Here is a 26680-nt window from a genome sequence, read left to right on the forward strand (position 1 = left end):
TATCACAACTGTAATGCATTAAAAGTTATTTACACTTTTACTAGCATTTCAATTAAGATAGGGAACTATTGAGAAATTCTAAATGGAAAATTAAAATGATGTACCTATGTGCTTCTTCCACATTTCCAGCATCCCAAAGATGGTGATAAACTATGTGAATCTATGAGCTAAGGCTGATGAGGTTCAAGCTGCACAACAACTTGTGCTTTAGGGCACGGCTGTTGTGCTCTGTTGAGATCATATAGTGAAGCACTCATTTCCAAAACTGGTCTTCAGCCTCACACCCCATGGATCCTTCTTTAACAAGCACCGACCCTGGTTACCTCGTAGTGAGGTCACCAAATGCCACTGGTTGGTGACACTCAAGCAGCACAAAAATAAACTACAGCAAAGCAGGCTCATGATTCACACTCTGCTCTCATTGTTATTTTCAGTATTTGGTCTATGAATTTAAAGACCTTTTTGAGCATTTACTGTCAGATGCTTCATTATGAGAACGTTACCAAAAGGGAGCTGACGAAGTATAGTTATTGTCTTGTCAAGATAAGTTCTACAGCTGGCAATAGGGCACAGGACACAGTGTGCACCTGTACAGTTTCCAAGGAATTTGTTCAAGAAAATAGAAGCATCTCACCCAGAAACATCAGAGGTCACATTTTGTCTACATTAAATCTAGTGTATAATCAATTAACATTTATATGCCAGATATGTACTGAGTAATGCACAAAGTAAGGATTGTTTTTCTCCCTAAGTCCTGTGAAAGCTTCTATAATCCCCTACTATCTTCAGCCATGACTGACCTTGTATGATGAAATCAGAGCACCTGTAGGTTTTGCTATTAAGCAAGTCAGGCATCAAAACATCACAAAAAAAAAAAAGGGCAATCTTCTGACTCACAGCAAAGCTCAACAGACAAATTTTAGCTTTATTTTTGTCTGTTACAATAAGTTTAATTTAACAAGAATTATAGATTGTCTTCAGTCAAAAAGAACATACTTGTACGGTGCTGATAGCATTGCCTATAAATTAAGATTGCCCAATCCTTCCCACCATAAAACTGTCTGCAGTTTACTTATAATGAAAATTTTAAACTCTGGGTTTTTCAGTGGCAGTTTCTGTCCTCAATCCTTATTTTCCTTATTTACTTGAAAGTTTCAGCCAAAATACATCAGCCATTTTTGAAAAAAGGAGAGGATAAACAGCCTTTATGCTCATTAAATTGTAACAGTTTCTATTTGAAGGTGTCCAGCTCTAGTTCTCCTCCAGTCTTTGGGGGTTAGTACTTCAATCACAGGGAGAATGGTGATCTTTCCCCAGTGTGTTCCTACTGCTGTGGCTACAAAAACTTGCCTCTGTTCTTCCCGAGGAAGGGGGTAGATCTGAAATTGCTCAGTAAAGAAACATATTTTAGCAGTTAAACTCCCACAAGACTTTGTTCCTTGTTCTAGCCTGGGTCCCTTGCCAGCAGAATCAGAAGGGTTATGGTAGCTGAGCCCTCATACTGCAGCAGACACCCTGCCAGACGTCCACTCATCAGTGTGGCAGCTGTTGGCCTGGAATGCAAAGGGAGGTCAGCCGGACAGGCGCTCTGAGCGAGACGAGTGTCCCTCCAGGGGCACAAAAAAGGCAGAAAGCAAAGGCAGTATTGGTAGAAATAGGATAAGCAAGAGAAGGATGGATGGCCTAGGAGGAGCATGCAACTGATACAAAAAGCCATACATGGCAAAGAAACTGGACTGTAGGAAGTACAGAGGATGCTGTAGCAGAAAGGTCACTTCTTGGGAGATGGGAAGGGGCTAAAATACCTCTCTGATTACAAAAGACTTCTCCTCCCTGGACAGTCTAGAGATGAATTAAAGATTTGCACTCAGCAATTATCTGTGAATGTTACTGGTAAAGCAAACTGAAAACTGTTTTTTTTCACTCCTATATTCTGTAAAGATGTCACACAGAACAGAAGAGTACAATGATTGTGACACACTTCACCAAAGTGGTATTTTGTCTTCAGGCAGAAGAATAGCAACAAAAAAGCCCTCCTATTTTTATATTTATGCTCTAAACAGTTTTTCAGAAAGAATCTGAAGTTAATGTTGCAGGCTTCCACTCTTAATAGAAAAAATTCCAAGAACACAGGATCTGAACCAAACTCAAGGCTGAGTTTGTCACCCGAACTGAGATGATGACAAAAATAAGTTATGATAAAACTTGTGAAAATCACAGTATTTTTGCCATAATTTTTGCTGTGTTATACCCAAGATACCTCAATAGGAAGCTATTCAACTATTTTTAATGGAATATAGAGAAACAGTTAAAACAACAAAAAAACAAAAGAAAACTAATAGTTTTCAAAACCTGAAATAGCTGTCAGTGTTCCCAGAATACCAGCTTCAGGGATGACTGCTAACCCAATGATGCCTGCAGCAGAGGAAGCTTACTGTCTTTAGGATACACACTTGCCCTGCCCTGTGACAGAGCTTCTCCAGCTATTACTGTCTCTCTCTTCCCCTTCTCTGCCTTATACAGAATCAGTAGGTGCTGCAGCAGCATAACCTCAAAATATAGTTGTTCAATCAACACTTGAATCTACACCCTTAAAAGGACAACCTCCCTATTAACTCAGGAGACAATGACAACAACCCTATTCAGATTAAGTTTATGAGTCAATCAATTATAATTCCCTCCTGACCTCAAAATCATAAGCGTAGGGCTGACTCCTGAAAAGCAAGGGACCTAGATCAAGAAATAACAGATAAATGAAAAATACCTCGTTTCATGTACTCCAGCGTTTGTATGTGCACTCCCAGGGTAAGTATCACTAGACCCAGTTGTGCAGACAGCACTCCTACCTAATACCCTGGCACACTGTCTCACTCTCAGAAGCCCTTGCGGTGCACAATAAATTTTTACCTGCCATATCTTTGAGAGCAGGTTGCCCTCAGTGGATCACTTAGTGTAATCTAGCCAGAACTGCCAAGATCCACGGAAGCTCAATATCACTGGTACAATATTCTCAGTCACATATTTATTCAGTCAAATTATACAGATACAGAGCCATGATTGAGCTGCAACAGGGAAACAGCAGTTGCAAATATATCTCAAAGCTTTTCCTTGAAAATCGGTAAAAATTACAGGCTGGCTCATTGCTGAAAGTATGGAATTTGACAACTAAGGTGACCAAGGTGGGGTAACTAAGGTGGGGTACAAGGAGACAAGAGAACTGGTTCCCTATTTCAGCAGCTGCAGAAAGAGAAGCTGGGATATGAAGCCTTTATACTGGGGAGAAAAATGGAAATTAACTTAAAAATTAAAATACAAATTCCTGGTAGACATGGAATCCCTTTCAAGTTAACTCCAAGATGAAAGTTTTCTCTCAAGTACATATAACACTGTGTTTTTAACCCACCTGAAAACCTTTGCCATTATTATTCCAAACAAATATCCCACAATTCAGAATTACTTGTCCAAAGCTAGGAGCTATGTTAGGATGCACAATTAGCAGGCTTACTTAAAACTCATCTTCCCCAGACAGCCTGACTTGTCAAACTTTGCTACATAGAAAAATTAGCACAAGTCTGAAGAGTTGTTTTACCTCAGAGGCTAAAAATATTTTTTTAAAAAAGAATAAAGCACCAGTAGAAAAAGCTAGGATAAAGAGGTACAACACAGCTTATGGATGAAGGTCATCAGCCAGCATTTTTAAGACAAAGCACTCTTAAAAAGCTTTTTTAATAGCAATCACTTAGATTCAGAGTAAAATACAAGACGTACTGACCATTCCTGATATTATTAATAGGTATATCCTTAATTACTGTATCTGTAAGTAAAATATCTAAGTATAGCATAATAGCAAATATATATATGCTCACCTTTGCCAAGAACCACCATGTCATTCTTCAATGTTTTCAAGACCACAAATAACGTTGGATACTCAATTATTACTTTGCCTTTCAAATTGTCTAAGAGGCTTCTACTGGCATCCAGTTCACTGTACCTTAAAAATAAGAGGAAGTTTATTTTGGATTTTAATACTAGCAAGAGCGTAACATATATTTTCTGGCAAAAGAAAAAATCAAAAAGCTCTCTGGTATTTCACATGACTTTCAGGTCCAGAAGAACTACCTTATCATTCAAATTACACATCCAGTCATATTATCCAACTGCATAGGTTTTTTTAAACCCTCCTAAGATCTAAATATAAAGAACAAGAGAAGAATCTAAGTCAAATTTCTCTAAGAGATGAAATAATTTATTATGTCATAACAAATGTATTTGGCAAATCAGATATGGACAAATGGTTATCAAAATTGATATATTTATCAAAACCAGGTTCTAAATTAAAAATAACACTTAATATCTTACTTACAGGCTTTAACACTACAGGTAGTAGTGTACCTTACTTATCATGTTTGCTTATGAAGTACCAGTGAAGCACTGGGAGAATGAAATAAAAAGCGTATCTGAACAACTACCAAAGCACAGGTATACTGGAAGCACTTGGAGCTCTGTTTTTGTAGGAGAGATACCCCTGTTCTGATACAAGAACACTTCAGCAATAACTCATAAAAGATGGTGCAACACCCCTGTAATGCCAAAGCAAATCTCTGCTTACAGCACCATCAGCTACAAACCCCCTGCAGAAATTCTCACGTATGTGTGTGCTACAAGAGGCGCACGACTCGGATGCGCACTCCCTTCCTGGAAAAATGGCTCCTCCTCACCCCGGAGAGTGAAACCAGGGATGTAACAAATGATACCACAGTAACAGAAAATAAACTGAGCACCCTCTCCACAAGCATTTTCTCAAATTGTAATATTCTCTCCCAGCTCTCCAACTAGAAAACTGGATGTGAGATCTTAGGGAAAGGAAGGGAATTTCAAAGGCCTCTGAAGGTGAAACCCTGTTGCTTTCACTTGCTATAAGTGCAGCATCCAAAGGATGCTCTTTATATTATTACACTGCAATCTGAGTTATGCAATTCTTTCTGTAATCAGCATTATTAAATTACCACTAAGCTATTGTATAAGCTAAAGGCAAATGAAGTTGAAAACCAAATATACTGCAGGCAGCACGTGGAGTTTCCCATGGCTGCTGTACCTCCTCTGATCACTAAAATACTATGCAGTTGTATTTTCTTTTGCCAAAACCAACACTGGATGGTGAAGGATCCATATACTTAATGATTTACAGCAATGTGTGATTAAGAGCAGTAGATCAGGAGTCAGCACATAAGAAGAATACCGAGGATAAAACAGGATTTGAGTTCTTGGGATTTAAGGAAGACTTAGTTTGAGCAAAAATTCTCTCATATTCAACTTCAAATCATCATGAAAATATTTGGTTTCATGTTTCACTCAAGTCAAAGTAATTATGACTCTTCTTACCGAAACCCTTTAAAAGGGTAACAGTATATTATATTTCTCATTGAATGAATGCATTCATACCTTGTGTATTAACATACATGAACAAAAACATATTTACTGCTTTATTTACAGTACTCTAAATGCAAAGTATGGCAATACCTTTCCTTTGGCAAGGACCTCAACACATTCTTTTCTGGTTAAGCAAATATTTACCACCAAGAGGCTAAAGTAATTCACATGCCACAATACACTTTCCATTATCTCATATTTTAGACAAAACATCTTTAGAGTCCAGCTTGGCATAAGATAAAACATTTGTACTTAAAACTATTTTATGATAGTAAATTACTGAAGTGTTAGATCACTGAGTCAGAGCTTTATCTTTATTATTTTTAAAGTAAATTTTATTGGTTGACAGTGACAGAGAAAACATCTAAATTCTTAGTGCATAATGTGGGCTGTCAACTTCAGGAAGAATATAACAAAGGAGCTTAAAGCTTCTCTTATTTAAACTTGGCTGTTACTGTCTGTGCTATCCAAGGCCTCAGTCTACCACATTCCCTACTTCATACACAAGTGCAAGTTGAGGTTTTCTGCTAATCCACCTGCCAGCCACTTCCTGGACTGTGCTTAAGAGATCTCAAAACAAAACTAGTATTTGTCACATCAATTCCAAAGTCATAATTAAGAACAGCTCCTGAGCAAGACTGATTTTTCAGGTTATCTCTGAAGACCTTGTCATGATAAAAATCTACCCTGTTTTATCCCAGAACTAGAACAAAGCTATACATCAGAGGGTGAACAACAGAAACCTATGAGTAAAAGAAGACTTCCCTGTAAGGTTTTTCCAGGAGCTCCTTCAGCCCTTCATGCCAAGATGGATTTGAGATAAGCCTGGCTCCAAACTAACAGACCATGCCAACAGAATCATGGCCTTAATACCCAATTTCATGTCTTTCTTTTAAACCTTCCCCCTGCTTTCTCTTTTCTCCCACTGCCCAGTTCATACAAATTGTCTGCACTATGGCTTCCCGATCCCTGTATTCGGTGGGACTTCTCTCTGCACCTTCTCTCTCAATCTTCTTTCCTCCCTGGTATTTACTTTCCACATATTTTCTCTCTCCTTTCCATACATTCCCTCAGCCTTCCTGAACAACACCCACTAATAATACACTTTCCTTATTACTTTCTTGCCCTAAGCAAGGCTTTATGCCCATGTCGTGAAGCAATAAAGAAGCCTGGATTTTTTCTTAATAAGAAACTACTCCCTTTATAAGGACCACAAAGAGATGATGTTAGCAGACAACAGCTTTTGATTTCAGCTGGAACAAAATAATAATAACAACTTCTTTTTGAAGGACAAAAATTAAATAGAAATTGCCTGCCAGTAGGCAGTTTAAAAGCCTACAAAAATTGTGATAATTGAGAAAATTTAGCAAGATTCAGAAATCCCACATCAGTTCCCATATAAACTTTGCTCTGTGAACAGCTTTGTCACCTTTCAGAAAATACTGAAATTAATGTGGCTCTGCAGTTCTGATAGTATCTATGAGTTTCTGCAAAGGCTAGCTTCCCTATCTATAGTTATTCCACCACCTTCCAGGAATTCAACAATTTAGTCCCATAATCTGTCTCCCACAGGCAGGAATGCCGCATTAGGTCACTGCATCACAACAAGTTCCCCTCAAATGGAGCCCGTGGCTATCACTGCAGTGGCGTAACTTGTCTCCTTGAATTCAGACAGCAGGAAATTCCCTGCTGATCAGGTTTTCCTGAATGTCATCTACAGGAACTTTGCTTTTAATAATAAAGAAAAATCTGCAATTTGGAATTAAAGATGAATTGCAACCATGTTATTTCTTTAGTTTAGTCTTCTAGACACTGAAAAGAGAACAAACAAGTTTTAGCCATCTAACTAACTGTAAATATTACTAAAATGCATGTTTGTATAATGACGTTCATGATTTTCCTGTGAAAGAGATCAGCTAAACCCCTTGCACATATTTTAAACAAAGATGATTTTTCTTCCTAGAACTGAGTGGAAACATCGAGGTATTTACTTGGCATAACTCAGATACAATAAATCATGTTATCTATTTTGAGCCTAGTCCTAAAAATCCACAACCAAACTTATGCTAACTTATGGGAAGAACAAAGGATTTTTTTTTTTCTCCCAGACCAAAGAGGGTAGCATTTCTTTGGTATTTGCATTTGCTTAGAAGAGGGCAAAGACTGGGTACAGCACTCAAAGTCTCTCCCAAACATTCATTCTGAAGTGCTGCAGTACAGCAAAGATAATAACTAACAGATGGACTTTCATTCCTAAGTGGTGAATAACCTCTTCGTGTGGTTATGATTTGGTGAACATGGAAGTAGGGAAATGCACTCGAATTAGGTATGAAAGGAAGGTTGGATGGCAGAAAATAAAGTTGTACGGCAGAAAAGAAATGCAATGTATTGACACGATGTACACTTCCATATTTAACTTTGCTTTGTCACTAGAATTCGGACATTCTAAAAAGCCAAAGACTTTGAATTTTATTAGTCCATATACATGAAAAAATTAGAAAATTCAATGAACAAACCAGCAGAAATCTTAGAAACAAACAAACAAACAAAAGACTTGCTGTAACACTTCCTTTATAACTAACTTTTATCAAAAGCAAAACAGTACAAAGGAGTACTCTGAAAACTCTTTTAAGGAAGGAGGATGGGAATCTAATTCAAACTGATATTTTAATATGAAAAAAATTATACTACAGTTTACATGAATATATAAAGCCTGCTAGCTCCTCCTTCCACTCTTGGTTATGTCTCTTCTCCTGGTCTAGAATCTCCATAATTTGCCTCAACAAATGTTCACCAACTTCTCCTCCATACTATTGATCCTTGCATAACTCAGCCAATACTGATACAGACCAGATGCCTGGTCAATCCCTTTTCATGTCGAATCCCCATCTTAAGGAAAACTTGCATAAAAAATGTGCTTTTACTGGAAAAAAAGAGGAAGATTAGGGCAAGAAACCTTCTCTTAGCAACCATTTGGACCACATGTCCTGCTAGGAACCAACTAAAAAAGTATTGAAAGAAAAGTTGCCAGTGTATCAGGAAAGCATCTTGGATATTATGACCATCTCCTAACTACACCTACATACACAGAATACATAAAGGCACATCTAAATAATGAGAAAACCACAAAGTTTTTCCTTTTTCTTGCCATATTTTGGCCATAGGTCATCCTCAAATAAAGACCATATTAAGACCAGCTGTAACAATCCACTGTCTCCTCTCTTTTATGGGCTGTAAGAGGCTCTGCCACTAGGGAAATACAAGAACTTGTAAAAACTCAAGTGCAAAATAGGAGAAAGAAAAACTGAACTCATAAACCCCCTCTTATTACAAAATATGTTTCAGAGAGTTAAAACATCCTGGAAGAACAAAAATAATACCCAGGTGAAGACAGCAGGAACACCAGTTGTCACCTAAAGTATTTGACACAATAGTAGATGTCCAGAAAGATTTAATGGTTTGTTCACTTTTACCCTAGAAAATATACAGAACAGTAAGCAGAAAGAAAAGATAAGCAAAATAACACCACAAGTATGTCACCATAGAAGCACAAAGGCTGTCCTTGTTTAAACCTCTTGAGAATGAGGCAATTACACAAAGAAAAAAATTAGAGTAAAAGTTGTTTAATGACAGTAACAGAAAAATGTATCAATTGATGGCAAAACCCATAAAGGAGATAAGGCAACTGGTGCAACAATTTAGTGGACTGAGCTTTAAGAGTGATGTGGTAAAAGAATTCAGGATGCACAATAATGATTTAAAGATTAATTGAAGTACAGAACATTCTGCATCTTTTAGTTATAAAAGAAAGTACAACAAAACAAAAGGAAAATGTGAAACCAGCAAATGTCAGTTTCTTGCATGTGGCAGAATTTGGTTCAAAGAATACAGAAATAAAGTGATACCGAATTTTAAGAATGCAAATACTTTCCACATCTCTTAAGACAAATGAAAAAAAGGGACAAAAATCCAGCAGCAAGTAAAGATATTATAATTCAAGTGCATCATGGCAATAGTTCCCTCCACACATCGGAATTTACTTGCTTTGTGAAGCCAGGCAGCTTTACAAACTGCTCTAAAACTCAAGGTTTACAACTCTTTAAATGGTATAGAGGTGAGATACTGAAAAAGGGTACATCAGAATCATATAAGGCTACTATATGACAGATAAAGCACCAAAACAGCCTGAATTAATGATAGCCAGAAGGCCTAAAGCCAGTATGAAATTTCACATGGGAAAAGTTCTTATTAATAAGAAGAGAGTGAGCTGACTACTGCAGATGAATGCCTGAAGTTTCAAAAACTGAAAAGGTATCAGTGGCATATTTAGTACAAGTCAAAGCTGTGCATGGTTCCCCCAAAATGCAAGGAAGTCAAAATACGAAACTTCTGCCATTAATACAATACTGGCATAATCACAGGGAAAAAGCCAATGCTGTAAGTCTAGTTTAGTTACAGCACTCTGTTACAGAGCCTCATGAAACTTACCTGTAAATAATTTTAACAGGTACAGGTCATACCAAGGAAAATCAAAGGATGCAATGAAAACCTCTTAATATATAAAGTTCAGAAAACGAATAGGTTAAATCTCATTTGACAAATAAATGAAAGCAAGCAGTGCACTGCTAAAATAAAGAGAAATATAAAAATGATGAGAAATCAGTCATTGTAAATTGGCAATACTTTTGCTATTACGCTTAAGTTAATCTAATAAACCACCACTTCAGGAAGAATTGATATCTCTCTTATTTTGAATCCCTAGAGAGTAAATGTTAACTTCCAAATTTGGCTCATATGGAGAGAGTCTGAATACCTTTAACGCTCTCTACTGAATGGTGGAAACATATACCCAAATTTATACTTATTTGCACGGGAATCACAGTGCCATAAATCTTCCATTAAGGTAATGGGTTACTGGCGCTTTACAATGAAAAGGAAAAGCTATGAAATAAAGAAAACAAATTATTCTCTTGGCAAACAAGCAGGAAGGTCAGTTGGCAATGCTGAAACAATCAACCCTTGCTCATTTCCGTCAAGAAAAAAACAGAGGGATTCCCCTTTGGCAGCACCAGGAGGAAATAACAGGTTTTCTGCTTCCTGACAAGAACACAAAGAAGTTTTCCTCTACTTTGCCTCTGTGAAAACAGTGATGGCTGTGATGCCATGTTTCACAGTGCTGCAGATTCCAAGTTCAGCCTTTCACTTCAACTGTCCAGGAAGGAGTTTGTATCTTTGCTTCTAGAAGCATCTTACTTCAGCTTCCCCATGTTCCTGGTCCCAAGAATTGAGAAACTCTGCAAACTGTAGGTCGGCATCTCATCATGTGTCATTTTCTTGCAACAAACCAGCAGAAAATCTTCCTTTTTCCTTCTGAAAAAATATTTTAACAGCAGCCCACACAGTTGAATTAAACCCCTCAACACATCTCACAACACTTATGCTGGACTGGAATAGGACAAATAGTTTGAACACTACTTCTGCTCTATAGCTCATTTTTACCAGCTCCTTCCTTCAGCCAAGGGGCAACACATTATTCAGCAGGGTTTTTCCAACTGCATATTCTCTTGAATTTCATAGCCTGTTTTCTTGCCTTCAAGTCTGCCTTATATGTGCATGCTACACAGTACATGGATTTCCATGAAGGTTTTTTCCATACTATGCATGTTACACAGTACATACATACAGGCCAGTTCTCCCCAGTAGAGATGGCAGGCTGGAGCAAACTGCAAGATTTGTTCTGGAAAAAGCCTTTCCTAGATGCGTATGTCCTAGGAGAGAGGACAGAAAATCTGCCCGTGCATGTGCTGGGTAGGCTGCTCTCATTCTTCAAGCCCACTTATGATGCAAAAAAAGAGGATACTGTGTAGTTTTCTTTGTGTTTTAGAATTTGGGGTCTGCCTACCTGCTTTGCAAGCGTGAAGGGTCTGAAGGTCTGAGGGTCTGCTTGTGGTGCTTCCAGAACTCCACTACATGACTGGACAGGTCAAACCACTGGCTGAAGCCAAGTGTAACACTTTTACTGTTATCTCATCCTCCACCTCTGTAAGTATGTATTCCTCCTCTGCAAGCTGTCTGTATTTAACTTGCTCCAATACAGACAGCAGAATTCGGGAGCCGAGGCTATGATTTCAAATAAATCTTTCTGCAATAAATGTCTCAGTCAGCAACACTCTAGCAACTCTAATGCAATACCATTAATTATAAAACAGTTCATCCAAAAGAATTCAGCATGGGTTACAAAACACTGGATTGTTACTTTAAAAAAACAGGCATCAACTGGTTCATAAAGGAATCCCTTTCAAGAAAAAAATGAATGATTGCTCAAGATAGTAAGACGGACAAACTCTGGGTTTTTTTTGAATAAGCCCCAAAATCTTCTGAAAGGTCAAGTAATTATAGTCAGACATCTGACACATTTAGCTATGCATGCTACAGATTCAGACCATATACACTTATATTCAGCAATTACTAGTTTTCTGCTTTCCATCTATGTTGCGTAATACAGGATTCCAATGAAAAACGTAAGTAGCTAGGAAGGAAAAGTGAGTATTTTTACAGTAAAAGCTGTGTAAGCTGGCATCTGTTGCTCCGCATCACTTTTGTCAGTAGGGAGACTGATTTTCAGATGAAGGCAGAGCATGTGAAAAAGGACACTGAAATGGCTGCAGTAACAAACTAGAAAGTTTGAAATAACCTGCGGGAAAAATTTAACAAAGTATCCAGTAAGAAAAGTTGAAGTTTTAATTACAAAAACCCCACAAACCAAAATCTAGCACTCTGGGAAAAAACCAGCAGCAAGTATTAGTACACAGGAATGCTGTGTTTAAGAAACAGACTACAGACCGAATTCTATGTCCCCTTGAACAGACTACATTCTATTTCCTCTTGAACAGCACAAAGTCACCAGTGCCTGACTACAGTTGTGCAGTGAAGAATGACTATTGTGAGCTAGCTCCCTGCTTTTGTAAAGCTGGCAGAGCTCCTTTTGTGCCAGCTGCTGCAAGCTAGAGAGGAGTAATGAATTCTACTGTCAATCTTCTGGCATAGGTTAAAGCCAGCTTGGGGTCTGTTCCAACTCATGCCAAGGCCAGCAGTTCAGCCAGGGATTTGTATCCTTAATTCCAGTCTCATGTATACCACGTACTACACAAATGTGAAAAGAAATTGCTTCCAGAGTAAGACTAGAGAATCTTAAATACACCACCCCTCGTTTTTCAACATTTGCAGAAAATGCAAATGATGAAATTACGCTTGAAACATGCCAATTCCAGCACACTGGTTTTGCTAGATGAAGTACTATTTTTGAAACAAGGTTGTAATAAGATAAGAAGAACTGACCCATGCACTGCACTAAGAGTAGCGAATTCATAAAAAAACTGAGTTATGTATGAAAAGCAGAATGCAAAAACTATATGCTTAGTTTCAATGTATTTCAATATAACACTTTTTTCTATATTCTTAAAATCACTGACAAAACAGGTATTTAATAGACATTTTTAAGGATAGGGATATAAATAATCTAAACAGTACATTAGAAAGGATTTGGTTCCATTACACTTCTACTACTTTCTGAATTCCAAGGTGATTACCCAAAAGTCTGTTTGTTTATCTGCACATACTAAAGCAAAAAGCTTCACCTTTCTAAATCTATTACTCTGACTACTGAGACCTACTGATGTCCTCTAACCCTTAGTTATTTAAAAACAATAGACTACAGAAGAAAATTCTCTTTGAGCACAGAAACTCAGTCATCCAAGGAAATAACTCTCATTTCTGCCAGCTGATCTTGAGACAGGGAAGTGCTCCAAAATTACTAACATCATCCAGCCTTCTGAGAAGCAACTGCACCGAATAAGTTAAAGCAAAGTAAGTGTTCACCACCATAAAGCAATGGCAGTGGCATTCAGTAGGGAAGAACCTCTGATACTTGTTCAGCAGATTTTCTTCTCTGTGGCCCACCAGAAATAAGTGGCAAACATGCCAGCATCCTCATGTGCACCAGCCAGTGTCACCACAGAGAGTAAGAAGCCCCTTGACGCTGGAACTGGCACAAGAATTCCTTTGGTATTTTTTTGCTTTCTGAGTAATTGAAGCATGAGCTGCAGCAGTACTACTGACACAGAAAACAATTCTACAACTGATTCTATATGCATCCCTGTATGGCGTGGGAGTTTTACAACAGGAAAGTTACAAGATACAATCTGGTAACACTCTGTACTCCAGTTCCTTCAAGGATGTGGTCCACTGAAAGGAATGGGTTTTCCAAAGCTCTTAAGGCCAACCAGACTATACTTTCCAGGCACCTAAATATCCTGTCAGTGTCTGCTCCTATCCTCAAATCCCCAGAAAGTTCTCTGCAACAACTTATTCTGAAACAACATTCACATGCCATTCAGAATAGGCAAAAAAGAACATCATTACACAAAAGACCTAGCATTGATCCTTAAGAAAGCATTATTTTTTAATTCTATTAAACTAAATGCATGTGATTAAAGAGTAACCTATCTTAACTAGATTTGTGCAAGATGTTACTGAACCCGGGAAAACAGATACCAAAGTATCTACTATAAATTGTGTTGCAGTTATTTCTCTTGTATAAATAGGATCACTTTATATGATTAGGCTGAGTAAATAAACTTTTCATCAAGTATTCATACTTACAAAAACACCCCAAATTTTGACTATTAACTTACTAATAACAAATACCAAGGGTCCATTGGATTTGGGAATTCTTTTTTGGGAGGGGCTGCTGGCTGTTTTGGTGTTTTTGTTTTTGTTTTTGGTTTTTTTTGTTTGTTTGTTTGTTTGTTTGTTTGTGTTTTTTTTTGTTCCACAAAACCTGATAAGGCTATTCTCAGGAAAATGAGAACACGTATTTCCCAAACCAGACTGTATAATTTAGCCATTGCATCTTTCCTTTCCTTAGTGGAAAATGCAAAACTCTTACCATATGAAGTCACTTTGAAGGAATCCCAAATAAAGGTTTGAAGATAGTCAGGACCCTAATTTATCCTGAAGAAAGAAAATACTACTTATAAAGGAATGTAGGCTGTAAAAATCATCCAAGAGGCAGCAGTTAAACCTTTCTTGGAATAGTTACAGATGAGGAGAGAATGGACACCAACCACCAGCTAAATATTGCATAACAGGTGATAGAAGCAAGCAGTACCAAATGGGAAACTATTCTGACCCATTCAAATGCAGATTTTTTCCAAGGTTTTAAAGGAAGAAAAGAATTGTGTAATGCTTGTTTTTTCAAATCCTCTTTCATAAGATTCCTCATAAAGTACATGTAGTTAATGAGAAGACAACCAAATGTAACTAACAGTTACAGAGCATTAGATTACAGGTAGGGAGGAGAGGACATGATGAGAGATTATCCTTTCAGTTACCCCAGGTACCTGTAGAGTGCTACTAATTCATACTGCAAGCAATCCTTACAAGCTGGTTTTAGAGAAGACAGAAATGAGAGCTTATCACAAAGTTCTCTAAGAACTGTCCCCACTGATGATAAAAGACATGAAGCTTGAAGAAAGCAAGCACTGTCTTTGGTAGCTATCCATGATACCTGCACACTAGTGGTTTTCTGAAGTTCTGAAGAAAACTGTGAGAAAGCAGAAAGCTGTACTACGTGGATAATTAGAATTTCTGGAGAAAGAAAACCCCAAAAATTTAAAGCATTCTGCAAAGGACCTTCAAACTAAAAGGGCGATTTGCTGTGAAACACAGAAAACAGCCAAACTAAACCACAAACTCCTGTTTCAGAAACAATTACAGGAAATACTAAAATCCTTCTGTAGCATACTTATCTTAAAACTAAAAGATTAACATTTTATAACCTATAATAATCCTGCTTAGATGCTCTCTGAAACACCACTGCTCTTCCTCAATAATATGCAATTGTAACTATAAAAAGTATTTTTTTCAAAAGGTTCTGCTAAGCCTAAAAACATCATCTGATTTAAAAATGTATGTTTACAGCTTTTCTGGTATCTCGTGCTTGTGGAGAAGAAATTTTTCTGGTGGCCATAGAAGTAGTGGATAGCACAACATTCATGTAGACTTACATGTATTAGTAGCCTACAGCAATCCCACTCCTTCAGTCTGCCCACAAAACGATGGAAGAGCATTTTGACATACGGGAACACACAGCCTAAAATCTTGCAGAATGATGAAATTACTCTGAGCTGACAGTGGCACTCAAGGCTACACAAACCAGCAGTTAACAGACCCCACTGTTAAAGAAACATGGCTAAAGAAAGGTGAGAGAGCTCTGAACTTAGCTTTTGTTCCACACCCAAGGCCACTAAGCAGCAAGGCAGTCATGTTTCAGTCACAAGTACTTCCACTGCAATTCCAGGTACTGATTTATGGAATAAGGACCATAACCCCCCAATTAATTTAACCAGGGGCAGGGAATGAAAAGGAGAAGAAATCAAAACAAATGCCCCTTACTGAACTGTAATGCAACTACAGTAAAAATGTGAATTCCCTCATAGAGCCTTTGTCACAACAACTACACTGGCACAAATGCACTGAGAGTGCCTGCTGGCACAGACACAGCTTATGTCGACAGAAGATGATTTTCTGCTGACATGGCAATCTCATAATTTCAAACAAACTTTGTTCTTTCCTTGCAGAGGAGGAATTTTCTACCAATATGCTGTTTCCTTGACCTGTCTGCATTGCCCCAGCTGGACCTACTCTGCCAACTTATATGAAGAATCACAAACTTCAGAATATTAAAGTCAACTTAATTTGACTTCATGAAGAATTCTCACTCAAATCTGTGAAATAATAAAATGTTATTGAGACTTCAGAAGAGGAAAATGATTAAGTAACAATAAAATTGGTGAACACAAGAAATAGTCAACTTTGATATTAAACTGGTTTTTTTCCCAAGCCCTCTACATAACTTACAATACTCCAGAAGATCAAACGGTGAAATTTACCTGCTATTACAAAACCAACTTTTCCTTCTTTCCTAAAAAAGGAAATGTGAAAGACTAATGCTTATACTGTCAAAGTGAGTGCCTATGTAGTGTTAGCTGCCTGCTGGGCTAAACCATGACATCCAGTCAGTACGGACCTCCTCAGACTCCCAAGACTTCTAATATATGAGCAAGAAAGGCCTTGCCATAACATCCAATGGGTCTTTCAGTACTCCAGGACAAAATCCATCAGGCCCCAGGGACTTCTGAACATTCAGCTGAAACAGCTGGTACCTGACAGTGTCCAGAAATGAAAACTCACTATTCCCACACCTGTAACCCTCAGACACAGGGTACTGAGCAGCCCAAGGCCTTTCATGTTTTTTCCCTGCATGTAAGAACCATGGTTCTGTATTCTCAAATTCACTTAAAACCAAGAGGTTTCTAGCTGGCAACTCTGATGGCAAATGTTACAACCATATTTCAAATAATGATTGCAAAAAGAAAAAAAAAATTAATCAAAATCATTAAAGAGTTTGGGCTTGAATTTCAAAGCACATTACACATTTTTAATTATTATTGGGGAAAAAATACAGCACAAACAGGAAGCTCAGTTACAACTAAAATTCTTTTAATATATCTTTATTCTACCCTTAGAAGTAACATATCATGTCTCAGGAAACCATATTATTTAACATTTGTTACATCTGAAGACAAGAATGTACTTTAAGATGCCTAACTAGGAATCACTGGTCAACCACAATAAGCTATGATACTAAGCTGATACATATCCTTTCCAGTAACAATGACAACAGGGTGGAGTGTTCAGAATGGTATTTATACCAGCAAAAAATATTTCTTTAAAGTTTAATTTCCTTAAAGTTCAAGATTATTGTCTGTTCTGGAAACAAAGAAAATAATTCTGCACAAGTCTGAATTCTGCAGACAAAAGCCCACACCCAGAAATATGGTAACATGAAGAATGATGAGCTGGTAACTTTGAGAAAAATGTGTAATTTCAAATGCAGAGACTGGATTCTGATACACACAATTTTTGCTGTAGTGACTTAAAAAGACAATTCCCTTCAACTATCACTTCAGCTCTCTTGAGGAGGGTAACAAACCAACAGAGGAACTTCCAGAAGGGAATGGATGTCTACAGTTATTTAGCACTTTAACACAAACCTATGTTCTGTTACACTGGCATGGGCTGCTGCAGAAGCAGCTCAGGTACAGGCACATTTACTCAATAACTGCACTGGAATTTCAATGTTGACATAGTAAAAGACAAAGAAATATCGTTTTTGCAGAATAATTTTCAAGACAGCTTGTAACTACTCACTGAAGTTTAATCCATGAGATTACATATTCTCCAATCATAATATTGAAAAGAGTAAGAAACGTGTTAATTCTTTTTGTTACTTTTAATCAGTAAGCACACAAACTGAGGAACCACCTTACCTTACAGAGTTTCGGCTCCTGTTTTCTATTTTCATTAAAATTTGTACATCTGACTGAAGAGATCCTGTATAGATTTTTAATCTGAAAAGAAAAATGCGGTAAAGGTGAAGAAACAGTAATATGCCATGACTTTTCTTCCTATCACCCATAAGAGATGGTTATCTTTTGCATGCCAACAGCCAAAAGAATGTACCTTTTTTCATGAAGACAGTTTGCCACATACTAAGTATTTCCTATAAATGAGGGTTGTAATTACTAGTACGTTTTTCTAATTACTCTAAAGAAAAGATTTACTGTCCCCTTGATTGAGGTTAATTATGGTTACATTTTTTAGAATTAGCTACTTTATTTGATCTTTATGCCATGAGTCGATTTCTTAATCTTTTCCTGGTTTAAATTTGGTGGTTATACCCCAGGGTTAGTTGGTTGGTGAATGTTAGGATCATAGAATGTTTCATCACAGGAATTAAAGATGTACTGCTGACGGGGAACTCAGCTCTGCAAGCTGAAAGTGCAGCTAATTTAAGGTATTTATTCAGAACCATTCCCTTCTTTTATTAGTGCATTAGATGAAATAGGCAGAAAAGTTACTCAATACACACCTTTGACAAACTACAGGATCCGACTCCACTGGATCAATGTACGGTTTAAGGATATCAGCGAGTGTTTTATCGTCAGGCACCCTTTCACCAGAGATAAAAATCAAATATGTGAGACATGGTTCATCATGTACACAAAAATCTATTATGAGTCACCTGGAGGAACCTGTATATTTGCACGCTAGAGTGGCATAACTGCGCAGTTTATGGGGGGATAATAAATGTGCACCGATACTGCATAGACATTGGCAGCTTTATCTCAATTTCAGCACTAGAATTTCACAGGCATATACAAGGAGTAAACAGATGCATCTCTAGTTTCTAACCCTGCAATAGAAACATGCTGTCCCTACAGCTCTAGAAGCAGACAAGGGCATATTTCTCACCCCCCTTCAGGCTAGGAAAAAAGGAGAAAGATTTGTCAACAAAAGCTTATTTTTCAGCCTTTTCAAAATGTTCTTGTGGGTTTTCCTACAAAGCAAACAACGCAATCATATCACCCTATATGAAGGTCAGCTCCAGAGTGCAGGCAAGGAGGGATGGCAAATCTTGCTGAACATCTGCTCCATGAGAATAGATTATGTTAGGTGTATGGGTATTGCTATTATGGATATGCAAGCTGCTGTTTACATAGAGAAAAGGATTAACAACCAAGCATTCTGACTGATTTGGAAAGCCTGCTAGCTTTCAAAGAGGAAAGGACTATACAATTACACAATATTTTTAAAAATTTAAATGCCCTTTTAATTAAGACTAAAATTAATACCCAAGTTTACCTCATGTAATAGAACTAGGTAAGAAATGATCAAAATGTTTTGCAATTCAACTTTATAAAAATCCATTTTTCAAGCTCTGTACCGTTTTAAAGTGTATTCAGCATGACAGTGAGGAAATACGAGCTTCAAATGCCAGTAGAACTTGTTCTCCCTGAAAAAAGAAATGGATATTCTTAGTGTCAGCTGATAACTGCTACTTAGTTCTTCTATTATAAAGTATGGTAGCCTACAACATGGATGCAGGAGAAAATACATAGTTAAGATTTTGAATGGCTTCAAAGAATAAAAGGGACATGCAGAGAAGCTGAGATGCCCGGTGAAAGATGCAATGCTCCCAGACCCTGCTGAATTTCAAGTCCTCATGGGATGAAAAGCTGTTCCTTACAAATAAACCAATTAACTGGCCAACAGTATTTCACATTTCAAAATAGAGTATATTCCACGTGCCCTTTAATTTCGTATCACACAGGACAGATTGCCAAACCTGTGCAGCAATAACAGCCAGAAGTCCCAGCTGCAGCCAGATCCTCACAAAACACATAACAGGGGACCCACCCTTTCACAGCACTGATGGCCTCAATAGAAAGTCTGTCATGGCCAAGGAAGGAAGTTGCATTCTGACATAACACGGATAAGAGAAGTTAGAAAGACTAAATATTTTACAGAAAGACTGTAAAGTTTTTGGTAGAGACCAAAAGTGATGTCACATTCCTTTCTTCTGTGTGTTCTTTGTTAGTTTTAAGACCCATCTTCCCTTTCCAGCTAGCATAATTAATACCTGAGAACAGAAGCTACTGAGGCATAGTTCCAGGGATCTTAAGAAAGGAAGTGTTATCTAGAGGATACTTTGCTACATCAGGAAATCTCTTCCTGCCTTTTTGCTCATCTGCAGAAATCAATACTGACTTAAGACAAAGCATTTTTTCCTTATTGCTCCAAATTCTCCCATTCAGTATGGTGAGTGTAACAATACCTTTCTAAAAGAATCCCCTAAGAGAAAGCACAGTCTAAAAGGTTCACAGCCCTTTGCTCTGGTTCAGAATTTTATGACAAACAGCAAAAAATTAAAAATCAGAGGCCAAACATCTACACAAAGCACAGGAACTTCTAAGGGCAATTCTCCCTGCCTTTTTTTTAAACTGTTTTTTTCAACACTATTTAAGACCAATGAATCACTGTATCCAGAATAATCACCATCAATTATGAAAAGATTCTGGTTCTACAATTAAAAGTAAACACAGTGTTGTTCCAACATGTTGTGTTATTTGTTTATCAGGCAGATGAAACATTATCCAGCAGGTTCTAGCTGGCTGCAGAGACAAATATATGTGCATCCAGTAGCAAAACAGTAGACTTAGCTGCTAAGTTTAATTAAGTATTATATCAATTTTTAAATGCATGTACTTTTTATTATGTGTTCTTATCAAATAAATAATCAATCCCTTACCTAGTTAAAGTCAGAAGTGTTACCAAAAAAAAGATCGAGCAGGAACACCAGCTCCAAAAAGCTACTAATTAGAATACAGAGAACTAATGAAAGCCAAGGTCCCCAAAGAAACATGTGCTTCAGCAGAGTTGTGCATCAGGCCTTATGATTCTTCCCTTCTCTCTGCTCATGTTTGTTAAAGCTGAGAATGAGAACGCCTTCCTTAAATGAGAAGGTAAAATTAAGAGCCTATCAGATCTGAAAGAGGTAAGAGAACTGTGCAACCAGAGCTGAAGGACAACATAGAAAACACTCTTAATTACATAGCATGTATATCCAGAAGCTGGCACAGTATTTGGCCCCATAAATTTTATGCTATTTTGCATGTTGGTATGGTACTGCCTTAAACTACAAAAGGTTTTGAAATAACTCAGAATTAGTGAGTGGAATTTTGGAAGTTTTTTGTAAGATAAGTGAAACAAGGTTTTGCAATTCTTATCTTTACAGCTAAAGGGAGCATCAATACTACCACACAAGCAGAGCTAACTGGAATATCAATAGTGTTATGTAACCAGTTCAGCTCTCTTGTGATTAACAAGCTTGTGATTCCTCTAAGACATGTTAATATCTGTCGTTTAACATGGAATGGTATTATTTCAAAGCACTTTCTCAGGTAGACTTTAGGTAAAAGTTAATAAATAAACTTTAGACACAGAAACAGGGTCACCATCATTAGCTGTAGGAAACACTAATGATGGGCACATTTATTAAAATGCTTTTAAGGACTGTTCAGATGAGGGTTTTGTTAACAACTAAAGTGAGGTTTGCTAGCATTTTCTCATCTTCCACAACTTTTTCAAACAGGCCATATTTATCTAGTCTAAGTGACCTGCCCTTACTTGTGATATGGACTTTCTGTCAAATTTTTAAACCAAAATGTGAGTACTGCAGATCTTCCTCTCCCAAGAGGAAAAAGACAAACTGTGACAGCTCACAGAAACATGTATGTGGCCAAGAGAGTTGTCTCTAACACAGGCACTTCAAAAAAGAAATGTTTCAGAAAAGTACTTTTAGCTGTCTGCTACCTGTTGTTAGGAATACTCTTCATGTTTCAGTGGAAACGGTCATCACAAAGCACATTCTCATTTCACATGCAAGACTGGTTCCCTGTGGGCTCACTGAGGCAGACTCAGTTCATCACTGCAGCTGTAAAATCAGCTTAAGAGGGTTCTTTTCAGACTTCCGCCCTCCATCCCCCTTCCAGGCACAATCTGGTCTATGGAATAGTTCACAGAAAGTGCTATGAATCAGGGAAGCTGAAGTTAAAAAACTCATTCCTTGTCAAAAGTTTCACTTTGGAAAAACAGAAATGTTGATTTTTTTTTTTCCAGCAAGCTAACACAAATTGCAGTTAATGACTTCATCTCTCTTCAAATGGAAGTAAATGGCAAGCAGAAACAGGCAGGACAGATTAAGAACAGGGTAGAAGTAGGCAAAACAAAAATGAAGCTGAGAACTAGAACAGCCTCTTCCCTGTACAATGAACTCTCTGCTGGGTGCCTGTTATTGAAGTGAAGCATCCCTCACCATCACTGATCTCTGCCCAGTTAGAGAACTGATGTCAACTGTAGATGCTATCAAAGCTGCTTCACAACAAGTTCTGATTAAAGTTAGATATCCTGGCTCCAGATATCACTGACCTAATTTTCCATTATGGCTCACTGGGGTAGTATTTCCTTCAAATACAACAGATATGTATTGTGTTCATTTTCTAAATGAAACTGCGTAATTGAGTAAGTCATCTGCAGTTGAGTAACAGCTCACTCCATGAAGTGTTCCATGCTGCTCTGCTGCCATGGAATGCCACTCCACGGTTTTCTGGATACCAAGAAACTAACTATAAAACTACCAAACACCAGAGATCTGGATGAGGCACAAGCACATCACTGATGTCAGTAAAAGAAGCATCACAGCCCATCCCTGCATTGCTTGGCTTCACATCCTATTCTGGCTACTTCAGAAGCATGGAAACCGATCAGAGGGAAAAAGAGGAGCCAAGTATCTCTTCCCTTGCATGCGATGTAGCTGCAAAATATGTTCGGAACTGCACAGACTGTTTCACAACCACTGTTCTTCTAAAGCAAAGTAACTACCTACCTTTCACTTCTGCTAAAACTTCCAAAAACTTATTTTCTATAATCTACTGCAGATTTCACAGAACTACATGTAAATGATTTTAAAATTTTTCACAGCAACAATGGAAAGATTTTTATTTCTGACGTTACAAAGACAGCACCAATATATACAACATGACTGTTACCTCAGCTGGCTCTCAGAACTGCAAAAATCCTCATCGCCTTTTACAGTTACTGCAGTATCTGGGAAGATGCTCAAAGTACTGCAGGTATAGGCAGAACAGCTACCGGGTATTAAAGGACAGACCTACGATTTGGACATACCTGTTAAGTGCCTTGGCAGATTTTTAGAAGTTTTAATGGTTACATAGTTCTTAAAACATGTATGAAATATCTCATAAAGCTTAACTTTCTTACCTAGGTTTCCTCTGAACATTTCCTCCCAGTTTAGCCTAGAATGCAGCAGAAGGTTTAAGATTTATATAACCTTTAGAAGTGTGTGTATATATGTATGCAAACTAAAACATATATTGACAAAAATTTTAAATTCCTCACATCCTAAGACAGCAACTGCAGTTCTGGCTCTGCAGAACTACTTCACTGCCAGCTTCTCAAAGATAGTGATTCACTTGTGATTTTGCTTCTATTTAGCAACTAATATTCTTAAAATGTTTCAAGGACTACAGGACATCTTGCATCAAAGTGTGAATACTGTCATATGTCCTGTCTGTGTCATTTTGGACTCATAAAAGAGATTAAAAGGACATGAAGTTTAATGACAGACCAGTTGTTCTTTCATCTGACAATACCCAATACTCTCACATATTGCGCTGAAGTTTAATAGAAGTACTGGGTGTTCAGTATGCATACTTTTGGATAATACTGCCTTCCTCAACCTTCTTAAGTAAACGAAGATTCAGCCCAAGTAAGGGAAGAGATTCTCTTAAAAAATTAAATTAAGAGAACATGCAGAGATGTGATTTCATCTCCTCTGGTCCCCTGAAACTCTGTGTTCCTAGTGCCAAATTGACTTCATTGCACTTCTAACAGAAGCAGGAAAAAGAGGATGTTTCTGTCTTCTTGAAAATTTATCAAGCTAATTCCCGGATTTGAAATATACACAGCAAAAGTGAAGTATTTCTACTGAAAGTCTGTATGTTTCCTAGTTACAGTAAACAGTCAGACAATCAATGAAGGCACTGAAGTGCACTTCCTCTATAACACATGTGGTCTTCTATCAGGGGGCCTCAGAAGAGCAGGAATGTTACTAACCATGTGTGCTGCAATATCAAACACACCAGGCTTGAACTGAGAGCCCTGTGTAAATCAAAAGGACACTATCAAGGCAGAGTAACCTAAACTATAATAATAATCTTTAAAAAATAAAACTACTGTCCCCTTTACTTATGCAAATAAAATTACCATCAGATTCACTATGAAAATTATGCATTTCAGTTGTAAAAAACTAGAAAAAACTAATTCTAAGGTACAGAATTCACATGAGCATGCCTTAAAATGCTACTGATTTACTGAAATGCCAGAACATGCTGCTCTCTGACCACCCCAGACTGGCATTCCTTTGCCTGAGAACTTACTTTAGTGGGACTAAGAAAGCAAGCAAAACTATGTACTAAGTAACAACTAAATTCAAGTTTAACAGCTCCCCCAGTGTAATATTAGGCCAAAACCCAGCTCAGAAATCTCCTTGTTAAATTCTCAAGATTGTCAACACTTCAAACAATTTATTCTAATTATTCCTATCTAAGTTAAGATCAGAGTTGACATTTTAAGGGCTTTCAGGTGTACCTCACAAGTAGCTTCTGTAACACTGATATATTCTCTTAACTGATGCTAACACCCGATCTCCATACCATATTTTGTTCTCACAATTAAATCAAAGGAGAGAGAAAATGTAAAAGCTTCTTCCTTCTCCCACACATATCCTCTGACCAAATGCTGTCAAGCTGCAGGCATGCCTTCCACAAGGGAAGAGACCTGTAGCCCTCTGGGCTCTCTTGGCAGGGAGGAGAGGTGAAAAGGATTTTGTCTGGGAGATGCTGTGAATGGAGCAGGTAGGAAGCTGGGTGGAGATGCCTATGACAGCGTAACCAGCAGGGAGGGTCGGAGCAGGGCAGCACAAGCTGTAGAGTTGAGGGAGCTGCACTGCTCCATTTCAGTCTCTCACTACCGCCATCATCATCTCCTGCCAGGGAACCAGGAGCCATGGAGTTGCAAGGTCTCTCCATTCTTCTTTTATCACCTGATGGCTAGTGCTTCCCAGTTGCTCCTCTATGCCTTGTCCCAGCCTGGGCACGTTCTCCACCCCTTTCCCAAAGGCCTCCTATCACAGCAAGTCACCCCACCAACTCCACAGCAGAATGCATCCAGTGGGGAACTTTCAATTCTATTGGAAAATAAGGGCACCACAGGAAAAAATAGGATGAAGCAGCACATTAAAAATAATTTGTAAGTCAGATGTACCATGAGTTCACAAACTGGACGCAGACTCTACTTTCTAATGACCTTCCATTATCTAAGTATTCAATATCACAAGTTAGTCTAATCTGCGTGTTGCCCAGCATTGGCATGTATGCTTTCACAACATCAAATTTAGCAAACAAACTAATGGAAACCAGGAAATGAAAAGGCTGGTTAACACATTGAAACAACACTGATCTGTCCTCCAGAACTGGCATGGGCAGGGGATGCCACATGAATACATCTTGTACTTCCTAGTTTTGGATTACTCTCGTTCCTGCCTTGTACAGCGCAACAGTTGGCTCGCAGGGAGAGCATGAAGAGGACATCAGAGAAGACTGTTCTCAGTTTTCCACGCACATATGTTGAGCAGTTTCCAACCTCCACCCTTTGGAGAAATCTCTCTACAAATCTCAACTGACAAACAGCATGAGAAGAGGTTCAGATCTATAGAAGAGGGACACACTAGGCCCTGAGCTCATATAACTGACACGTGACTATTCGCACAGCTTTACCCAATTTGAACGTAATATTCAAACATGTTACAGGCGTCACGAAGTCACATGGGACAGGTGTTAAATGCCTGATATTCACTGGTTTGATCAAACTTGATTCCTCACGAACCCATTTAAGGAAAGTCAGTAGAACAAGTCAATTAAAAAAACCCAAAACTAACAACCAAAAAACCCAAAAAAGAACCCCAAAAAACAGGATAATTTTTAATCTATATTGTTGAATTCAAACAGCCCATTGTTGTGTGAGCAAAAGCAGCAGCAATAGAGAGGAAATATATCCGTTGTGTAATATTCACTGAGTGTATTCCATACCTTTGGACAGTCTCTACAAGAAAAAAAGTTATTTCCTATCCTCTTCAGAACAGAGAATGTTATCATGTTCTTTCTAGTGCGATGTGAAAGCCCCAGAAAGGCTACCGTTCCACATCAACAACAAAAGTGCCCCACGACTTTACTACTGATAAAAAACAGTAAAGCATTCTCCCAGTCAGTCTGTGAAATATTTCCATGCCTATTTGCCAAGAAGTCACCTCCTTGCTCCATTTTTAAATCTGCTCATGTTAAACAACAAAAAGCACACGATACACACGAAAGCATAATCTGCTCAAAGCTTAGTTTGTTCCCAGCAAAAGCTATGCTTCAGAGTGTACCCAAAAAGGCTTTCTAGAGGAAAGAGAACATGGTGCATGAAAGCAAATTTTTCCCAGCACAGCACTGTACCATGGTCAGGATCTTCTCAAAAATGTCAGCCCTCCCTGTATTTGTGCTCTTTCCATTCTTCTGTCCTCTTAGTTACTGGATGCAGCATCCCTGGGTTTCCTGCTCTTGCTCTTTTAGACTACTCCTTGCTCTGTACTTGTTAAGGGTGTTTATGTTGTTTTATCCATGACATTAAGGAAATTCCCCACGAAGGTGAAACTCAGCTCTAA

At 38.0% G+C, this 26680-nt stretch overlaps 1 protein-coding gene across 1 annotated transcript in view; it reads right to left on the reverse strand.

The window, feature by feature from the left end:
- The window catches only part of ZNHIT6 (zinc finger HIT-type containing 6), a 32138-nt gene that overhangs the window by 1108 nt on the left and 4350 nt on the right, over positions 1-26680 (reverse strand). The window contains exons 6-9 of the mRNA XM_027882932.1: positions 19280-19348; positions 18425-18505; positions 17823-17903; positions 3867-3991 (exon numbers count right to left, since the gene is read on the reverse strand). Of these exons, the coding sequence (XP_027738733.1) occupies positions 3867-3991; positions 17823-17903; positions 18425-18505; positions 19280-19348 (356 nt within the window). The remainder of the gene's footprint in view (positions 1-3866; positions 3992-17822; positions 17904-18424; positions 18506-19279; positions 19349-26680) is intronic.

The sequence above is a fragment of the Empidonax traillii genome, unplaced genomic scaffold (genome assembly GCF_003031625.1).
Source record: "Empidonax traillii isolate 1590-97213 ecotype Southwest subspecies unplaced genomic scaffold, ASM303162v1 scaffold114:size1751661, whole genome shotgun sequence".
Taxonomy (NCBI): domain Eukaryota; kingdom Metazoa; phylum Chordata; class Aves; order Passeriformes; family Tyrannidae; genus Empidonax; species Empidonax traillii.